This window comes from Engraulis encrasicolus, chromosome 1 (genome assembly GCF_034702125.1).
Source record: "Engraulis encrasicolus isolate BLACKSEA-1 chromosome 1, IST_EnEncr_1.0, whole genome shotgun sequence".
Taxonomy (NCBI): domain Eukaryota; kingdom Metazoa; phylum Chordata; class Actinopteri; order Clupeiformes; family Engraulidae; genus Engraulis; species Engraulis encrasicolus.
The window spans coordinates 18414382-18433436 of NC_085857.1; the positions used below are offsets into that span (position 1 = coordinate 18414382).

Genomic DNA, 19055 nt, shown 5'->3' on the forward strand with positions numbered 1-19055 from the left:
AAACAATATAAAATCTGTGGCAAGTGGAATACCTGAATGGCTAGTGACTTGGGAAAACCACTAGCCACAGTGGCCAGTGGGTGAAAAAGTTAATGTCAAGCCCTGGTGTGTGTGTGTGTGTGTGTGTGTGTGTGTGTGTGTGTGTGTGTGTGTGTGTGTGTGTGTGTGTTAGGTGCATGCCTGTGGGTTTTGCTGCTGCCTATTGCTGCTTATTGTATTGTAATAATGCTTGTGTGTGCGTATGTGTGTGTGCCAGGTGCGTGCCAGCGCATTCGGCGTGCGCGAGGAGAAGAGCATACCCATGGCAATATGCAATGTAATAATATGTTGTGTGTGTGTATGTGTGTGTGTGTGTGTGTGTGTGTGTGTTGCCAGGTGCATGCCAGTGGGTTCGGCGTGTGCGAGGAGGAGGGCATGCCGGCTGCCCAGAGGGTGCTGCTGGGTGAAGTGCCAGCCCAGGCCGTGGTGCTGCTGCTCCAACATCTCTACGCCGCCCGCTGCCCCCTCACGCCCAGCCTGGCACACCACGTACACGAGCTGGCTAACAGGTCAGGTAGCTAATGAGCTTGTATGTGTGTGTATGTGTGCACGTGGACGTGTGCACGTTCAGGAGCTGGCAAAAATGTTGGGTAGTTATGAAGCGTGTGTGTGTGCGTGTGTGTGTGCGTGTGCGTGTGTGTGTGTGTGTGTGTGTGTGTGTGTGTGTGTGTGTGTGTGTGTGTGTGTGTGTGTGTGTGCGTGCGTGCGTGCGTGCGTGCGTGCGTGCGTGCGTGCGTGCGTGCGTGCGTGCGTGCGTGCGTGCGTGCGTGCGTGCGTGCGTGCGTGCGTGTGTGTGGTGCCTCTTGCGGTTCATTTGCTACTACTACATTTACTAATAGTAGAGCCATGCTATTAATGGACTTTCAATTACATTTAATGCTGTCAGTCTCATGAATACCACCATTGTCCACAAACAGGTATTCTATTGTGTATAAAAAGGGTGTCACATAACAAGACTGCTGTATTTCAAATAGACTTGACGTATTATGCAGGTAGAAATTAAAGGGGAAATCCTAAACACATGTTGGCAAAATATCTGTTAGTCTCCATTCTCTGGGTTTAAATACTGTATGGTTAAACCAACGCAACATGTTTCCAAAGTTACTGAATCATCTTGACTTCAAAATTGATATTCACAATTGTATTGTACCCTTAATTATTGCGGTACATGGCTGTTTTCTGGCGCTAGGCAGGTTTGTTTAGTATAAGAAAAGAAAATGGATGAGTGCATCTGTGGGGTAGTGTGAAAATATTCAGGTGCTCATCGGTTTCCAAAGTTGCAAACTTGTAGAGAGAGTGGGTCCGAGGCACTCTGAAGTCCGTATAAAAGTCCTTTATTAATACATGGACACCATATAGCCTATATGGTGTCCATGTATTAATAAAGGACTTTTATACGGACTTCAGAGTGCCTCGGACCCTCTCTCTCTACAGGTTTGTTTAGTATACTGAGTTGTACTAATAACATCAAATATCATTTATTTTGGCTCATCTCCTCACAGGTTTGACGTGCCAGAGCTGATGCAGGAGTGTGAACTATACCTGCATGGGCTGGAGAGAGAGGCAGGAGGAGGGGGCGTTTCTTGGGTCGATGATGACACTGCCCTGGCACCGGAGGAGCCTGTAGAAGGGGCCGAAGAACAACGAGACGACACCCAAGCTCATCAGAACTTCCTGGAGCTCCTACGCTCCATGTGGAGCTCAGACAACGAGGAAGAGGAGGACGGGGATGAAGAGAAGCAGCGAGGAGGGGGAAGGGTTGAGGGGTTGGAGGGGACGGGGAACGAGGGAGGAGAGGAGAACGGTGGAGGAGAGGAGGAGGAGGAGGATGAGGAGGAGAGGGTGGATGAGGATGAGCTGGATGAGATCTACGAGTTTGCGGCGACGCAGAGGAGAGGGGGAGAGTCTGGGTTCAGGCCTGACGCGGAGAGCCTGGAAGAGGAAGAAGATGACGAAGAACAGGAGGAGGAGGAGGAGGAGGAGGAGGAATTGGTGAGGGTTTCAGAGGAAGATGGAATGATATATGTTGGAGTGGAGGAAGAAAAAAGCAGTGAGGGACGAAGGGTGTGTGAGATGGAGAGAGGCACGGCCCCAGTTGGTGAACCAGCACAGGAAACCATCGCCACTGCAACGAGTGAGCATCTCGCTAATAGTCCCCCACCAGACAAGTTTAGTTCTCGTCACGCAGACGGCTTCAATCCTGTGGAGACCCATGGGTGTACACCAGAGCAGGACAAGATGGAGGTTGAGCAGCCTCAAGAGCCCATGCCAACACCCACAGGCGCCAACATGGACGACAGCTTCGACCACCTCTTCTCTCAGTCGTGGGGGGAGTACGGCGAACCGTCTCCCACCCCAGCAGCAGTCCCAGTCCAAGCCCCAGCATCCCCTACACAGCGTAGCCGGATTCCGTCCCGACCCGAGTCGGTGATTGGGGTCATTGACCTGTCCATCAGCCCTACCCCACCCTTCTGTGACACCTCACTTCCTGTGGCTGGCCTGTCCCCTGAAAAGACTATTTCACGTGGCCGGCAGATACTCGGGATTTCCTCCTCCACAGAGATGAATAAACCGCCTCCGAGTCAAAGGCTTAGGATGTCTCCGGAATTTAGTGCTACTTCACGTGGAAGTCAAAAACACTCCTCTTCAGATGCCAGTCAAAACCGCTCCAAGTCTCCGGAGTTGAGTGTCTCGCAAAGGAGTCAAAGCCAAAGGACATCTGCTGAGTTAGCAGATGCACATCATCAGAGTCAAAGCCGTAGGGTGTCTACAGACTTAAACATGCAGAGTCAAAGCCGTAGGGTGTGTACAGACTTAAACATGCAGAGTCAAAGCCAAAGGACATCTGCTGAGTTGGCAGATGCACATCATCAGAGTCAAAGCCGTAGGATGTCTACGGAGTTAAACAGGCAGAGTCAAAGCCATAGCAATTTCACGTCCCCAGAGTTCCCAATCGTACATCAAACTCAAAGGCCTGTGTTGTCTCTAAGGCTAAGGACGTCACAAGAACTCAGTGCCTTGTCTCAGCAGTCCAATAGCCAAGGTCATCAGCCCAACATCGGAAGCCAAAGCCAGAGCTCCAAAGAAGTGGAGCTGATCGTGCTGTCCGACTCCAGCAACGAGTCTCCGACATGTTTGACTCCTTCTCCCCCACCACCACCACCAGAAGACATGCCCATCATGTCCCCACTTGCTCTCCCTCTTGAGGGGGACTCTCCGGTCTATACCTCCATAAAGGACCGGGCACCGCCACCAAGCAAGGACATCCTCTCCTCCAGCAGAACATCGCAGCCTAATAGCGAAGATCCACGCCATGGCCAACCAGCAGCATCAGGCAGCGCCGTTAAGGCCAGTATGTCTGACCTACCACCGGTGTCTGAGGCTGGGACTGATGTCCACGATCCTTCCCATCAGGACCAGAGCCTGTTGGATGGGTCGGCGGAGTTGTCCTGGCTGGTCCCGGCAACCCCGTACATCTCCCACAACAGCAACAGGTCCCGCAGCAGCTCCACTCAGACAGAGAGCAGCATGCGTCGCACACGCCTCTTCCAAGGGATGGCGGAATCATCATCACAGTCATCATCATCATCGTCATCATCAGCAGGAGCAGCAGCAGCAACAGACAATGTTGAAGCTCCTTTAGGTTCCAATAGCATCAACTGCAAGGAAGAGCCTGATACAGAGCACATGCTGCCCAATAAAAACCCTACTACCTCACAAAGCACTCTGGCTAAGTTTGACCACTCCAGACAGAGCATTGTCATCACTGGGGACGAGTCTCCAGTATTTCTACCCCCCACAGCCCTCCCTAGTAGAAGGCGCCTTGGCTCAGCTATTGACATCACCCCTAGCGATTCACTCCGATGTTCCTCCGTGGATTCACTTCAGGGCTCCTCCAAGCGGTTCCCGCAACCTCAGGTCAGCAGTACCCCTCTGCACTCCTTTATGGGCTCTCCGGTCCTGTCCGACTCCTCGTTCTGCTCGAGGCGAGGGGAGAAGAACTGCCGTCGTGGGCAAGAGTTCTCCTCGATGCAAGCGGAGGACAAGAAGAACCAGCGTCGGCATGGGCAAGATGTTGGGACTGCACCGATAGTGGGAGGAGGTGGTTTGGAGTGGAGAGATGACAACTCCCTGGAGATGTCACATCTTCATCATGACGTCACCTCACCCAGTCCTCCGAAGGACTCCAGGCAAAGGGGCAAATCAGGTAGCTCTGAAAGGACTGAGGATGTGAGTCAGTCTGAGAACTCCACATCTAGAACAGGAAAGGAGGATGCAAATGAAGGAGAGAGAAGGGACACTGAGATGAGTGAGACAGAGATGGAGACGACCAGGGATGGAGTGCAGGCTGCGGACCAACAAGAGCCGTCGCCTGAACAGAGCTTCAGCAACTACGACGAGCCCCCAATGCCGTTTGATGAACCGTCCATGGCCTACGACGACCCTCCAATGGCCTTTGATGAACACCTGCTGGTCAGTCCCAACAACCAACCAGATGCCTACGATGATGAACCACCAATGGTGTGCGACGTCCACCCGGTCGCTCATGACAACGACTGCGACGACGACAATGACCTGCCTGGGTGCTATGACGAACCCCCGATGGCCTTCGATGACTCGTGGGGCCTTGGGATTGGGGACTGCGGTGGGAGCAGTAGTCTGCAGAACCCTCGTTTCAGCCTGCGCCTGGAGAGCAGCGGCGACGCCAGCCTCAGCCTCAACCAGGCATCGGCTTCAGCTGCTTTACCGCCATCTCAAGGTGGGTATTTTTTAACTATGATTTGTCCAGAGTACACTTGAGCAAAGCACCTAACCCCACATTACTCCAGAGACTCTCTAACCAATACCCTGTATTGATAACTGTAAGTTGCTTTGGATGAATGCATCAGCTTATTGTAATGTAATGATTCTCCAGAGCCCCAGCCCAGTACCAGCACCAGCGTCCTGGACCCCAGGCTGTGGGACAGCTGGGCTGAGGATGAGCAGGCGGAGGGGGAAAAGGAGGAGGCTCTTCCCCTTGCTCAGAGGATGAGTGGGGTTGCCCCAGCGAAGAGAGTTGCCCAGCTGAGGACTCCTGGTAAGTTATTGGCTTAAGCATGGTTTAGACTCGTTCTGCAGCTGCAGGAGCTGCAGGAGACGTACTCTCAGCGGGGGTTGGTGGCAGATCACGTACCCAAACAGCCACCACGCCCCCCTCTTCAGAGCTTAAACGAGCCCTTGCAGTGCTGAACGTATACAGTACTTCTCCCAGGCTGAATTGTCCGTAATCTGCTGCTACCCCCCACTGTACGGACAGACAGCAGGCGTGGAAGGCCTGGAAAGTGGTGGAAGTAATTGACTTTGTATGGAGGAGCAAGCGGCAGAAGCGGCAAAAGCTGCAAAAACATTTCTAGCGTAGAGTGTCAAAAACATTCAAATAAAAGTTGAATTTCAGCTTAAAATATTTAATGAGCTTGGCGCCAGTAGGCGACAGCCAATTAAATGTTAATTTTTTTCTTAACACGAGCTTCGGTTGGGTGCTGTCCCTGATCGAACGCTTCAGGTTGAATCATTTTCCGTGTTCATCGGCCCTGATCCATGCAGTACTCTGCAGCCTTTTGGCTCTTTCAACGCTGTCTGGCTGTCTGTCTGCACAGTCAGGCTTTGAGTGATACAATACTGTTTTCCTGTATGAAGTCTGCTTTTCTGTCTCGTCTTTCCCAAATATGTTTTCGACATTTTTATGTAACTTGTAGCACCATCTCTACTTATCTTGCCACTGTTTGGAAATATACAGTAGCATCCATCTGTCCTAATCTCACCTGAAAGAAGGGCTACCTGTTGTGAAGTAAAATGTTGTCAGCAAATATTGATAAATCATCATACGCATGAAAATAGCTTCCCCGCTAACTTTGCTGAATGGAGACGTCATGGTTAGAATGGTACTTACTTTACTTCATTCATGATCCTTTTGACGTAATATTATGTGAGACTCGATAAAATCAATTGAAATGTATAGAATGGTATTTACTGTTTACTTATTTCCACGTCCACAGTGGCATCGAAGACGTCAGGTCCACTGGTGCCCATCACTCCTTTGCCCCATTACTCAGCCATGAAGACACCAGCACTCAGGAAAAAACTCGAGAGGTATGGTGAACTCAGCATCAAAAGTGTGGTCTCCTCCCTGTGTGTAATTATAATGTAATTGCCATAGACACACTATTGCGAAAGGGGAACCGTGTATGTGTACCTCCAACCCAAAATAACTTATAATGTAATGTTCTTATTAATGTTGCACCACCACTTTGTAATTTTTGTTGTCTTGCTCTGCACTGAGAATGAAAAGGTAGCAGTAGTTTTTGTTTTTAATTGTTGTAGACTATTTTCAATAAGGTCCCACTTTTAAAGGTTTTGAACATTTTAGTATGTATCTATGTTAAAAAAAATTAATCTATTCATTTGGTTTTGTAAATGTAATAAGGTTTTGTGAATATAATATTAGCATTTTCTATCTGTATTGGCCATGATATAGCAGTCGCTGAACTGGCAATAAACATACACATAGAAAATCGTATGTCTTGTCTTTTCCCTCCCTCTCCTCTTGGCCATGTCCAGTTTTGGTGTGCGTGCCCTCCCCAAGCCGCAGATGGTGATGAAGCTGAAGGAGATCTACCACTACACCCATCAGCTGGAGTCCTCAGACGAGGAAGAGCAACAGGCCCAGGCTTCCAAAAAGGTATTACCAAAGAGGATGGATTAATAAAGAGGATTCAAACCCCGCCCACCCAATGCAAAAAAGAGTGCTCAAGTTGGGTCTCCTAATAGTAGGGGCTCTAAGCCGAGAAATCGTTACGCGCTGGATAGAAGCATATAATTCGGTACACGTGTTCCTTGACTGATTTGAAGACATCCTAGAAGGGGTGCCCCTTGAAAAAAAATGTCTACCATGTCATATACAATATGTCATGTTGGTAACGCATTACATTGTTATTACATGACATTATATTTAGCTGACAATGTTAATATAGTCCTCAGAAGAGATGAAGCAAGGGTAGCCTGCTAGACCAGATTGATAAAACTACAAAATGTACATAGTGTGAAAGTATGGGTGAGTCTGTGCTTACGTGCTTGACAGCATGTAACATTGTGAACGATTTGAGAAGATTCTTGGTCTGAATTAAAATGAGCATTGCCAACACTAAAACTATGGTGAGAATAGACTGCTGCTAATGCTCGATTTGGATGGGATAGTGTCAGTGCAAGATGCCCTAGGTAGCAGGTTCTCCATCCTCTAATTTCCATTACAGATATACGTATTTTATTTGTATGAGAGAGGGTAAAGGACAGGACCTTTCCATATGTATGAAGAACCCCATGAGATCACCTAATTCTATATTTTTACAACTGCATATGGTGAGAGCATTTCAGTCATCTTTAAAATGGCATTACAGATTACTCAATATAGGCCTACATATAGGCCACAGTATGGCTTCAGTTCAAATTAAATGGGAATGATTTCTTAGTGTATGTTGAGTAAGAAGACAGAGATAAAAAATATATATATTTGCAGACAAGTCCTCACCTAGTACTTGTGTCAAAGTTGTATTAGTTAGCTCAGTAATCATTGAGTACTTAAACTGCTATCAAAACTGACAGCTGATGGACAACATGTACTGTAGGTCTTTTGCCACCCTTACCCATAGGAGAAATATCTATATAGAACAACACTTCTCATATGGTATATACTATGAAAGTAAATCATTACCTGGACTCATTTTCTTGATATGCAAGGCACATAAATAGTCTGGGCGGAAGAATAGTCGATCATACCCCACCCCCCCAAACAAAATGCCTTTTTTTAACCTTCAAGATTTTGAGTGGTAACAGTAACATAACTCATTCCCACTACACCTTTTTGCATAATATTGTACATGTCCTCAGAATGCTCTACATCAGTGGTTCTCAAACCTTTTGTGTGAAGTACCCCCTGAGAAAATATTGAGCTCTCCGAGTACCACCTTGACAACCAACATTAGAATATCCCAGTAAAGGCATTCCATATTCACTTTTGCCAGTCAGTACAGGAGAGGTTCATAATGGCATTCCAAGTACCACCAGAGATGCCTCAAGTACCACCAGTGGTACGCGTACCACAGTTTGAGCACCACCGCTCTACATGTTTCAGTTCTATAGTTGTACTGTACAGTACAGTGCAGTGCAGTGGAGTGCAGTACAGTACAGTAGCATACAGAATGGTGCAGTATAATAAAGTACAGTAGAGTATAGTACAGTACAGTACAGTAGCATACAGTACGGTGCAGTACAGTACAGTAGCATACCGTATGGTGCAGTATAGTACAGTACAGTACAGTACAGTAGCATACAGTACGGTGCAGTACAATACAGTAGCATACAGTACGGTGCAGTACAGTAAAGTAAAGTACAGTACAGTACTGTAGCATAAAGTACGGTGGAGTCTAGTTAAGTAAAGTACAGTAGCATACAGTACGGTGCAGTCTAGTACAGTACAGTACAGTACAGTACAGTACAGTAGCATACTGCACGGTGCAGTAGAGTACAGTACGGTATATCACATTAGAGTACAGTACAGTACAGTATAGTAGAGTAGAGTACAGTACAGTGCAATACAGTAGAGTACAGTATAGTCTTATAGACGTTAGCCCTCCAAAGCCAATAGGATTTCCACATGCTGTTGTTTTAAGTTTTTGAAAGACTATTTTAGTAGCCTATGCGAGAGAGGGAAGGCAGGCAGACATGTTTTAAACAAAGGACCACACCCACAAATAAAAAATAACGAGCAAACAATAAATTAAGTGGTTAGGTAGCCAACATGTCATCTAGATTAAAGCCAAAAGTAGATGGAAAACCAGACATGTTACCATTTTGCTCTTTTAAAACAAAGTATCTGTCAATATACTGTATGTATGGTGTATTGCATATTGATTATTCATAATTTCCTAAGCATAAATGCCCTTATCACTCCATTGTACACTTAGGACTGCGATATACATATCTGAACATTAATCAGCATACATTTGTCATTTGACAGCTGTCACTGACACTTGATATGTACATGTATTATTGACTTGATTGATATGAATATATTTCAGTTGGACTCCTAGGGTTAAATCATTGAGGGGGTCCTAAGGAAGTAGTAGTAGTTTGTGTGTGTGCGCGCATGTGTAAGTGGGATTAAAATTATTGTTTGCCATCTTTATCTGAAGAGCAGACTGAGTGTCTGAACCTGCTAATGCTAGCATGCTAACATTGGGACAGTTATGTGTGGCCCAGTTCAAGGGTTTATCTCTTCTCCCCTAAATTTTCTAACCACATTTTTCTTTTTGGATGTTATAGATATGACCCACTGCAAATTTTTAAAACTCTTAATGAATGTTGGTTCAATAGCTAAATGCCCAGAAATGAGCTCTCAATTGTAGAGTGATCTCATTCTGACCATGGTTTTTATGATTTCCCTGTTTTTGAATCTAAATAAGACATATATAACATTGTTTTTATGGTAAGTTTTGCACATATTTTCAAAGTTCAGTTTGTATACATCACACACAAATAGGTGGATTGGCCCATAACACCATTATGTCCAGGCAGTACAGCATTTTACTACTATTGGCTGGTTTTGGGCAGTCATCTTGGATTTACCCCATGAAAATGACCTTAATGACATTGAAATTTGGGGCACCCCTTCTGAAATGATGGAGAACACCCTAAGGAAGGTCTACACCGATTTTGGTGCTTCTATCCAGCGCGTAACGATTAGGCCCTTTTTGGACGCTAAGAGACCCAGCTATAAGGGGGTGTTGTCCCCTCCTTCGCTTTTTGAGGTGTTTGCACAAAAAGTGCGCTACCGCCATCTACAGCGCTAAGGGGACTCCATTTATTCTCAACCTCAGGACTCCGAAGGTCTCCTAAAGGGGCGTTCACCCGACATCACATGGATACTGGAAAAGAACTACAAGTAGAAAGACGTATCTCTGTCTATAAGATCTCTGGTACTGTATTACATACTGCATACGTGCTGTGAGTGTGTCCATTTCAATATGTAATCTCCCGTCCTCTCCTTGTGCCACAAGCCTTGTGATGCGAGGGAAGACGTCACTTTTTTTTTTTCAAAATCTCGCAAAAGCACAATTCAAAGGTCATTTTCTCATTCGCAATCATGATTTTGAATGGGGAAAAATCGACCCTAAAAGTTGTGCCCAAGTTGACGCGAGGCGTCAGAGAAAGCACAAGGCCACAAGCACGAGGGCGTGAATGGAGGCTTAGATAATGACATGGACTCAGTGACTATGTCCCACACCTGCCTGTATGTACTGTAAATGTCCGAGACTAGGCTAAGTAAATTCAGGCAATTCATAATAATAATAAATGACGCCATAGATATTTATTAATCCCACCGTTATTGGCGCATCAGTGTCTCATGTCTCGTGAGTTAATAATAATAATAATAATAATAATAATAATACTTTCGTTTTATATAGCGCCTTTCAAAACACCTAAGGACGCTTCGCAGAGTGTTGTGTTGGAAAGTGTGAGTGTGTGTGCGCGTCAGTGTGTGAGCGTGTGTGTGAATGCATGTAAGTGAAAGTGCTTGTGGAACTAGCAGCCATAAGCCTCCAGGAAGAGATGTGTCTTAAGGTGTTGCTTAAACATGGCCAGTGAACATGTTGACTTAAAGCACAACATCAGCCACAAACATGTGCTCGCAAAACTCCCCCCAAAAAAACTGTCTCCAATCCTCCCCATTGCGACACCATGTTTCAAAGGAAATGGCGGGGGATGCTGAACTGGCTGAAGCTAACCTCTGCTTCCTTGTCCTCCCTGCAGGCTCCACCACACTCCTCCAGGCCTGGACCCCGGCCTGCCACCTCTCCTCCTCCTCCTCCTCCTCCTCCCGGCCGCTCTTCCTGCACCAAGTCCCTGAGCTTCAAGGAGCCCAGAGCGCCCCCTACCGTCTCCCCCAGGAAACTGCAGCTCAGCCAGGACGAGGACGAGGAGGAGGACCAGGAGCCCTTGTCCCTGTCACAGAGCTCCACCACGTCCTCCATGTCTGAGAGGTTTGTCAAAGGATATTTCTGGACAATTTCAACATGCAGTGATATAGCTCGTGCTACCTCTGACCTGTCAGTACACCAAGGTGTATCCAGAGAGTGTTTATGGGTAGTACGAGAGAGGAATCTCACGACTTTTTCCGGATGGTACTGTCCACTAAGTGGCGCCATCCAGACAGCGCAGAGGAGCGCCAAGGAGCGCAGAGGCTGTTAAAATGAATGGGGTCCCATGGAGCTCAACCACGATGCTGCCATTGCTTTGGGAGAGAATTGGTATCATCGTTTCATTTTATTTTTCCAAAAGGCAGGATATATTATCCTTTCAAACAGCACTTAGTTTGAATGTTTAAACTCGCTGGATCTTTGTAAAATACGTCTTTATTGTCAATATGACGTCACGAGTGGCTTCACACACTGCGTTTGGATTGGTCGGCCGGCTGCATTGCTGTGATCACGACGGCAGTAGAGCAATCTTGTTATCAAGATGTTAGCGGAGCCTGACTCATAAATGCCAAAGCTGTAGGATATCAGAACGACAACTCCCAGGTTATTGTACATTTCATTGAAATCCACATAGGTTTTTCAGAAGTTACAGTAATATTGTCAAGTTTCAGCCGACAGCGAGCACAATTGTCAGTTATTAGCGCCAGCCTTATGAGCCCTGCTGTCTCGACAGCGCTCCCTAGGCGAACTGCAGGCACGGGTTGGAGGGCGAGATTCAACATTGTATGTAAAGTTTGTAAACCCACTGTGGTGTATCTTTTTTGGGGAGGGTGTTAAAGGGGTTTGCCACTATTTTGGGGCTTAATACAGCTAAAATCGTTGGCCGGGGTTTATAAAGGTGGTAAAGTGTCTTATTTTTCCATGTTAAGTGTTGTCTTGCTTTAAGACAAGTTAAAAGAGTGAGTATGTAGCTAAGCTAGTGAAAGTCAATGGATCACTGTAGCATGTAGCATGCTACACGGATGCATTGACTTTCACTAGCTTAGCGACATGCTCCCTCTTTTAACTTGTCTTAAAGCAAGACAACGGCTTACATGAAAAATAAGACACTTTACCACCTTTATAAACCCTGGCCAACGATTTTAACTGTATTAAGCCCCAAAATAGTGGCATACCCCTTTCAGCCTTTTCCGCTATCTTGGGCAGCTAAATAGATGCATGGTTTGTTAACATTGTGTTTGAAACGGCTTGAAGGACGAGTGCCCCTCTCCATATATTTGATGTTTGTTGCTGTCTCTGTTATTTGGCTAATTTGAATTTTGTCTCAATTGGCTTTAAAAAAAATTGCAACTCAGTTTTGCGCAGGCCACTTGAAGTTTTTCATCATTTTAGAAAAATTCATTGAACGGTTCCGTCAAAAAACAACTGATTTGTACTCAAACAGTTGATGACTGGAAAATTATGAAGACACTCATTTATATTGACTATTTGGGAAAATCAGTGAAAATGTAATTTGCGCAATAATTTGGAACGCTAACGCTGTAAACCTTTGTCTACGTCCTTCACAGGTCCAACCCTGAGCTCCCTGCGGGTGACGACTCGTCTTCAGACAGTGACTGCGCCATAACGGCGTCTCAGGCGCTGACCCTCAAGGCTGACAAGCTGGAGGCGGCACGCCGCTTCATCCTGTCCGACCCGGAGCTGTACAGCCAGGTGCCTGCCAGACTGATCTCATAAATATTCCAAAGTTCAAGAGAGCCCTTGTGCACAAGCCCTCAGTAACGCAGGTGCAGGTGTGAGGCAGGAGAAGGTGAATCAATGAACAAAATTCAAGAGACACCGCACACTGCTTACTTTTCTTTACTTTATTTCTCGGAGCGAACAACACGTTCACGTTGTTACGTAAAGAAAAGTAAGCAGTGTGCGGTGTCTCTTGAATTTTGTTCATTGATCTCATAAATATGTTGGATAAATCAAAAAAGTCCTTGTTCTTGATCAAATGCCTCTTTTCCACTGGGGGGGGGGGGGTTCTGGTAGGCCTACAGCTAGAAAAGGGCAACTCGGCCGCCACTTTTTGCTTTTTGAATAGGCATGACACAGCTCTTTCGAGAAGCAAAAAGTGGAGGCCAAGTTGCACTGTGTTGAGCTGTTGGCCTACCAGAAAGCTAGCTGTGGAAAAGAGGCATTAGTGTCTTTTTCAGTGAGCGAACCTGCCCTCACCTCTTGAACTGTTCTACTTGGGTCCACGCACCTGGTTATTTCTCTACACATCTGAGCGCATCTATATCCTTGCTTCTTGATCTCATCAATAAGCTTACACATTCTTTCACATATTCTAAATATATATTCATGCTAGTCAGTGCATTCTGCATGCTTGTCAAATGCATCGCCTTGTTGCCTCGTAGAAGGCAAGGCATTTGAAAATTACGTTTTTACAAAGTTTCGAAATTCTACTGCTAACAGAAAGAACTATAAGCTGTGCCCAGTCCTCAGGACTCCAGGGTCTTCTATTAGATGGTTTACCCCTTAACGTAGAAAGTCAAAGAATGCGCGCACATCAGTGGCACAGGTGCTGGACCAAACGTAAGATAACTGAGAAGAAAATAAAGGTCCGCAACACTGTTAAATGCTCCCAAACATTTTTAACAACTTTATAACCAAAGCGACTTTCAAAAGAGGACATATTCAAGCCAACATCACAAGCAAATACAATGTGCACAGGAGATATACAGAACAACAAGTGCAGTTGCAGAGGGATTAGTTTTTTTTTTTTTTTTAATTAAAGAGTGAATAACGAGTACACACACACAAACTAAACTAAACTAAACATCATGTCAGGAGTCTGCCCTGGGGCAAGGCCAGTTCAAGCATTAGTCTAGCAGATTCTCTCGAAAGAGGAAGGTCTTCAGTTGTTTCTTGGAGGCTGCAAGAGATGTGCTTAGTCTTGCTGCCTCTGGGAGACCGTTCCACCACTTGGGTACCACAACGGAGAACAATCTTGACTGGGAGTACCTAGAGCGACTGGATGGCAGAGCCAGACGGCTTGTGCTGGATGAGCGCAGTTCTCTTCCAGTAACATAGGGCGTTAGTAGGTCCTTCAGATAAGCTGGGGCCGTTCCTGTGATGGTTTTGTAGGCAAGGCTCAATGCCTTGTGCTTGATCCGGGCGGCGATCGGTAACCAGTGCAAGTCAATAAATAGAGGAGTAACATGGGTCCTTTTGGGTTGATTGAATATCAACCGTGCCGCCGCATTCTGGATCATCTGCAGAGGTTTTAGCTCACAAGCAGGTAGGCCTGTCATGAGTGAGTTGCAGTAGTCAACGCGGGACTGGACAGTGGCCTGCACCAGTCGTTGTGTAGAATATTGTGTCAGCACAGGTCTGATATTCCGTACGTTGGACATCTGGAATCGACAGGTCCGGGTGACTGAGTCGATGTAGTTGTAGCATACCCCTCAGATATGACGTTGGGGTAACACATGTCGTGCATTCCAATATGCGAACACGCGACCTCCACTTGTGCTTGTGGCCTCGCATTTTGCTGACGTGGAGAAAACTACATTTTCCCGCTGTCAGCCTAGCCACAACAATTTATGGGGGACTGTTCTTCATTCACCATCCCAATTGCAAATGAGGAAATTACATTAGAATTGTGCTTTAGCAAGATATTAAATTATTTTTCTGTCGTCAATGATGTCATCATGAGGTCACAAGCAGGCAAGTGAGCAAGGGAGGACGGAAGTCTGCATATTGGAATCCACCCATGGAAACAAGCCGAAGTGCAAAGACAGTGCAACACATTTAAAGTGTTTATGAAACGAAAACAAACGGTCATTCCCATTAAAGCCTTGTTTTTTCTGATAGCATCGATGAGACTTTGAACCCAATCATCCTGGAGGAACTTGTGAAAATGGCAACTCAAAGTGTGAATTCTGTGAAATTTGGTGTGACTAATGAGCTGGGCTGTGACATCATAGAGGAGAGTCCCTGGTTTGCTAGTATGGCGATCTGAGAAAACAACACACATTTGATGGACCCACATCTTATAAAGGAACCAAAATTCTGATACAAACATCAGCATGTCGAAAAACCACACATCCAACCTCATGAGAAAAAAAAACAGCAGCACAAATCTATTTCAGAGGCACTGATACATCTGCAGAAAGTGACATGTCTGACAGGCGAAGTGACGATTGTTGACATAGCCTGACAGTTCGTTTTGTTTATGGTTGCGGTTGCTAAGGGCGCTTTGCCATGACCCACAGATGACATGGCGTGTGTATTTGTTGACAAATGGGGGGCATTTTGATTCAATTGCGCGATATAGTGTGATTGAAATGCATGTAGGCTACATGCAAAAATATCATCAACTAGAGAAAAAACTGAGGTATAGTCCTCAGCATATTTTTAGCGTTTATCATTATTATTATTTTTTGTGCTCAAAGTCACAGGCGTCGCGTGTCCCTCAGCCGGACTCTGAGGACGAGGTGTGTCCATCAACGCTTCAAAGTAGGCCTACGCTATGTGCATCTCCATTTATTCGCTAAGCAGTAGCAGGACTTTTTCTAGGATTTTTTGGCATGAGGGAGCATCATGGCAGGTTACAGGGGGTGAAGGGGGGTGTTCCCCCCCATGAATGAGAAATTTATTAGGGGCGCTCAAATATATATATATATATAAAAATAAAAGTATGAGGGTGCACCCACGGAGGTATGAGGGTGGAGCGCCCCTATTTCCCCGTTCAGAAAAAGCCCTGAGTAGCCCAATCTGTGAGTTGGCTGTCCTCGACTGAGAGCACCACGCTGATGTGCGGATATCCTCCCAAAACCAATTTATTGACCAGTTGAATGGCAATCAACAAAAAGTGCATATTCCGAGAGCATTCGCATCGGTTTGGCATGTAATGTGCATTACCCTTTCCTGAAAACAACATACAAAGCAGATGGACAAGGTAAAATGAGTAGCCTAAAGCAAAGCAGTGCACTCACCTGTCTTCGTGCCCGAGCAGTTACAGGGGCAGTTTCAGTCTGCACGCCGGCGATGTCAATTGTTGGAACTGCTTGAGGCAATAGCATTCTCTTCAGTCCAACCATGCCCGCGACCTCCACATTTGTGGTGAAGCACAAGGAGTGGAAATGTGCCGAGCACAACAGTGACCACGAGCTTGCTTCAAAACCACGCATTGGATCCACAGAGCCCTAGCTTGATTTAGCCTTCTCCTTGTCGGCCACAGTTCCATCATTCTTCACAGAAGGGAACTTGTGCAAAGATATTCCTTCTGTCAAGTAATCATTTTTGCAGCTGGCACCGTTCGGCCCTCCAGCAACACACTGCTTGACACTGCGCTTTGTTTTGGTACTAGCCGCCATTGATCTGAACAAGGTGGAATGAGGTGAACTCACCCCTTCTATGTCACGCATATCATTTGCATAAAATTTGCATGTCACCAAAAAAACACTTTTTGGGAACGTTTTAACATGACTTTTAGGACAAAATATCACCCAGACAATATCCCATTTTATTCACAAGGCTTAGAACTTTCAGAATCTGTCCTGGAAATGGTCAAATTCCTTTACTTTGATTTCGTTTCATAAACACATTTAACACATTCTCCCAAATGCCATGTTTGCAGGTGTTGCAGTACAAGCCCCTGATGCTGGTTGACGTGCACCGGAGACTGAAGGAGGCTGGCATCAGGCTGGGGAAAACCAGGCTGCTGGACCTCCTCGACAGCCAGTGCGTCTCCGTCAGCACAAACAATCCAGTGCTGAGGGACTCACGCGGGAGGAGGGGAAGGAGGAAGAAGAAGACCGCGGTTGGGGCTAAGAGGAGAGCAGCGGGGACCGCTGCAGCTGGAGCTGGGGATGGGGCTGGGGGAGGTGAAGGGCGAGGTCGTGGAAGGGGAAGGGGGAGAGGGAGAGGCACGAGGAAGAGGGGTGGAGCGACCCAAGCTGCAAATTCAGCCCCCGTTTTCTCAGGAGTTTGAAAAGAGGACGTCGGTCTGTGCAACACCCGTCTATCACCATCACCTCCTTCGCCCACGGCCAGGACACAAGTCCCCCTCCATGCAGGAGGAAGAAGCCAGCGGTGCGGGGCCCAAGGAGGCAGCCAGGGGTGGTGCTGAAGGGGATAGCAGTCGTGGGTGGGGGTGAGGAGTGAGCAAACAAGCTAAGCGGTCCAGGGTGCAAATTGAGCCTCTTTGAAGTTTGAGGAGAGGATTTCAGAGCATCAACCTCACCATGGCTAACCCCGGACAGAAGGTCCCCCCCCTCGCTGGAGGAAGATGTCACCGTGATCCAAGGTGCAAATTGAGCCCCATAGGATAGGCGTTTAAAAAGATGGAACTCGCAAAAAATCGAATCCATTTGCCCAAGGGGTGGATGGAAATTGCATCACCTCAGCCAAGTTGAGTCAGAAGGTCCCCTCATGCAGGAGGGAAGACAGCGATGGCAGTGACCAAGGGTGAGGGAGGCTGTTTGAGGAGCAGATGGAGCTTGAGGACAGGGGACCAGTGCCATGCAGAGGAATATGTTCAGAGTGTTGATGATGAATTCAGCAAGTTGTTACATGCCATGGCACTGCTGTCCAGTGTTCACACTTTCATTTGAAGAAGCTACCTGATCGTGGTCCAAAGGGGAACAAAACTGTGCGTTTATCTGACTCCATTGAGGGGACCATTTTGATTTTTTGCTGCACATATTTGTTGTTTTTATATTCCGTTTGTACACTAATCGTCTTTCCTATGTGAATATTTATTTAATTGAATAAGTTGTGCAAAACTTTTCAGTGAGAATAATGAAATTAAAAAGAGAGCCTGCTTTTTTAAATTGTCTGTCCCTTTCTTTAAAAAAAAAAAAAGAAAGTTGAACAAGGCACTGAATTTTACCAGGCCTTTTGTAGAAAAAAAATTGAAAATGGTAAAACTTCACCTAACAATTACTCTAGTCTAGGTCTAACGATCACTAGTTTTTGTCCCCCGTAACACTGATTTAATTTACTCTAAAGCCCAATAATATTGTAATGATTGTATATCATTAATGCATTTGTATGATGTGAAGGAAATACCCCAACAGAAAATGTTCAAAATGTTAATCTGTCCTGCCAAAAGATTTGACACTCAAAAAAACTTCACAGTGAGCAACTTGTAAAGGTAAACATGTATATATATATATTTGTAAAGTTACAGCTAACAAGTCCCACCATTCTTTATTTTCTTTCACTTTCCATGCAATATACTGTTATGATCGCGTATAATCCCATTTTGCTTCACAGAGCCGTGTTCAATCTAATAACCTTAATCTGCTCCAAGACGTGGCTGTAATGTGGTGAAAACATACAGCTCAGTAGATATCTGCCTAGTCTCTGAGCTACAGTGGTTTTCAAAGTGGGGGTGCGAGGCTGTGCTAGGGGGGCCGCGGCAGGTTGGTAGGAAAAACACAGCAAAACAAAATAAATATTCCACTAAAATAAATAATGAAAGTACTCCAAAATAAACCAAAAATAACCTTAACAATATTTCCATTAGTTAAGAACTGCATTATTAAAATCTATTGCATCTGAATACAACTACTAATTATCGTTAAATGATGTGGCACAACCCATGTAACAGGGGGGCCTTGCCTGGTACAGGTGTATACCAGTGTATTTTGTGGGCAGACATGGGTAAGCGGTTAGGGTGTCAGACTTGTAGTCCAAAGGTTGCCGGTTTGACTCCCGACCCGCCAGGTTGATGGCGGGAGTAATTAACCAGCTTGGAGTTTCCCAGTTGGGCTTTCACTTCACTTATATGGGGGGCCTTTTCAGGTACGGGTATATACAATACTGGTATATGGGGGGCCTTGCCATGGTAGTTTGGGAATCCCTGAGCTAGAGCAGTGGGACACCAGGGCGTTATCAGGCTGTTAGTGGGTTTTTTAAATGTTTTTTAGGGGCTTACACCTTTAATGTAGATAGGACAGTGAAGAGACAACAGGTAGTAAGTGGGAGAGAGAGATGGGATAGGAC

General features: G+C 46.0%; 1 protein-coding gene across 1 annotated transcript in view; it reads left to right on the plus strand.

Moving 5' to 3' along the window:
* The window catches only part of slx4 (SLX4 structure-specific endonuclease subunit homolog (S. cerevisiae)), a 32830-nt gene extending 14952 nt beyond the window's left edge, over positions 1–17878 (plus strand). The window contains exons 9-16 of the mRNA XM_063198316.1: positions 376–548; positions 1542–4798; positions 4955–5116; positions 6075–6168; positions 6637–6757; positions 10885–11114; positions 12620–12764; positions 16684–17878. Coding sequence (XP_063054386.1) covers positions 376–548; positions 1542–4798; positions 4955–5116; positions 6075–6168; positions 6637–6757; positions 10885–11114; positions 12620–12764; positions 16684–17037 — 4536 coding nt within the window. The 3' untranslated portion in view covers positions 17038–17878. The remainder of the gene's footprint in view (positions 1–375; positions 549–1541; positions 4799–4954; positions 5117–6074; positions 6169–6636; positions 6758–10884; positions 11115–12619; positions 12765–16683) is intronic.
* Positions 17879–19055: the final 1177 nt, after the last annotated feature.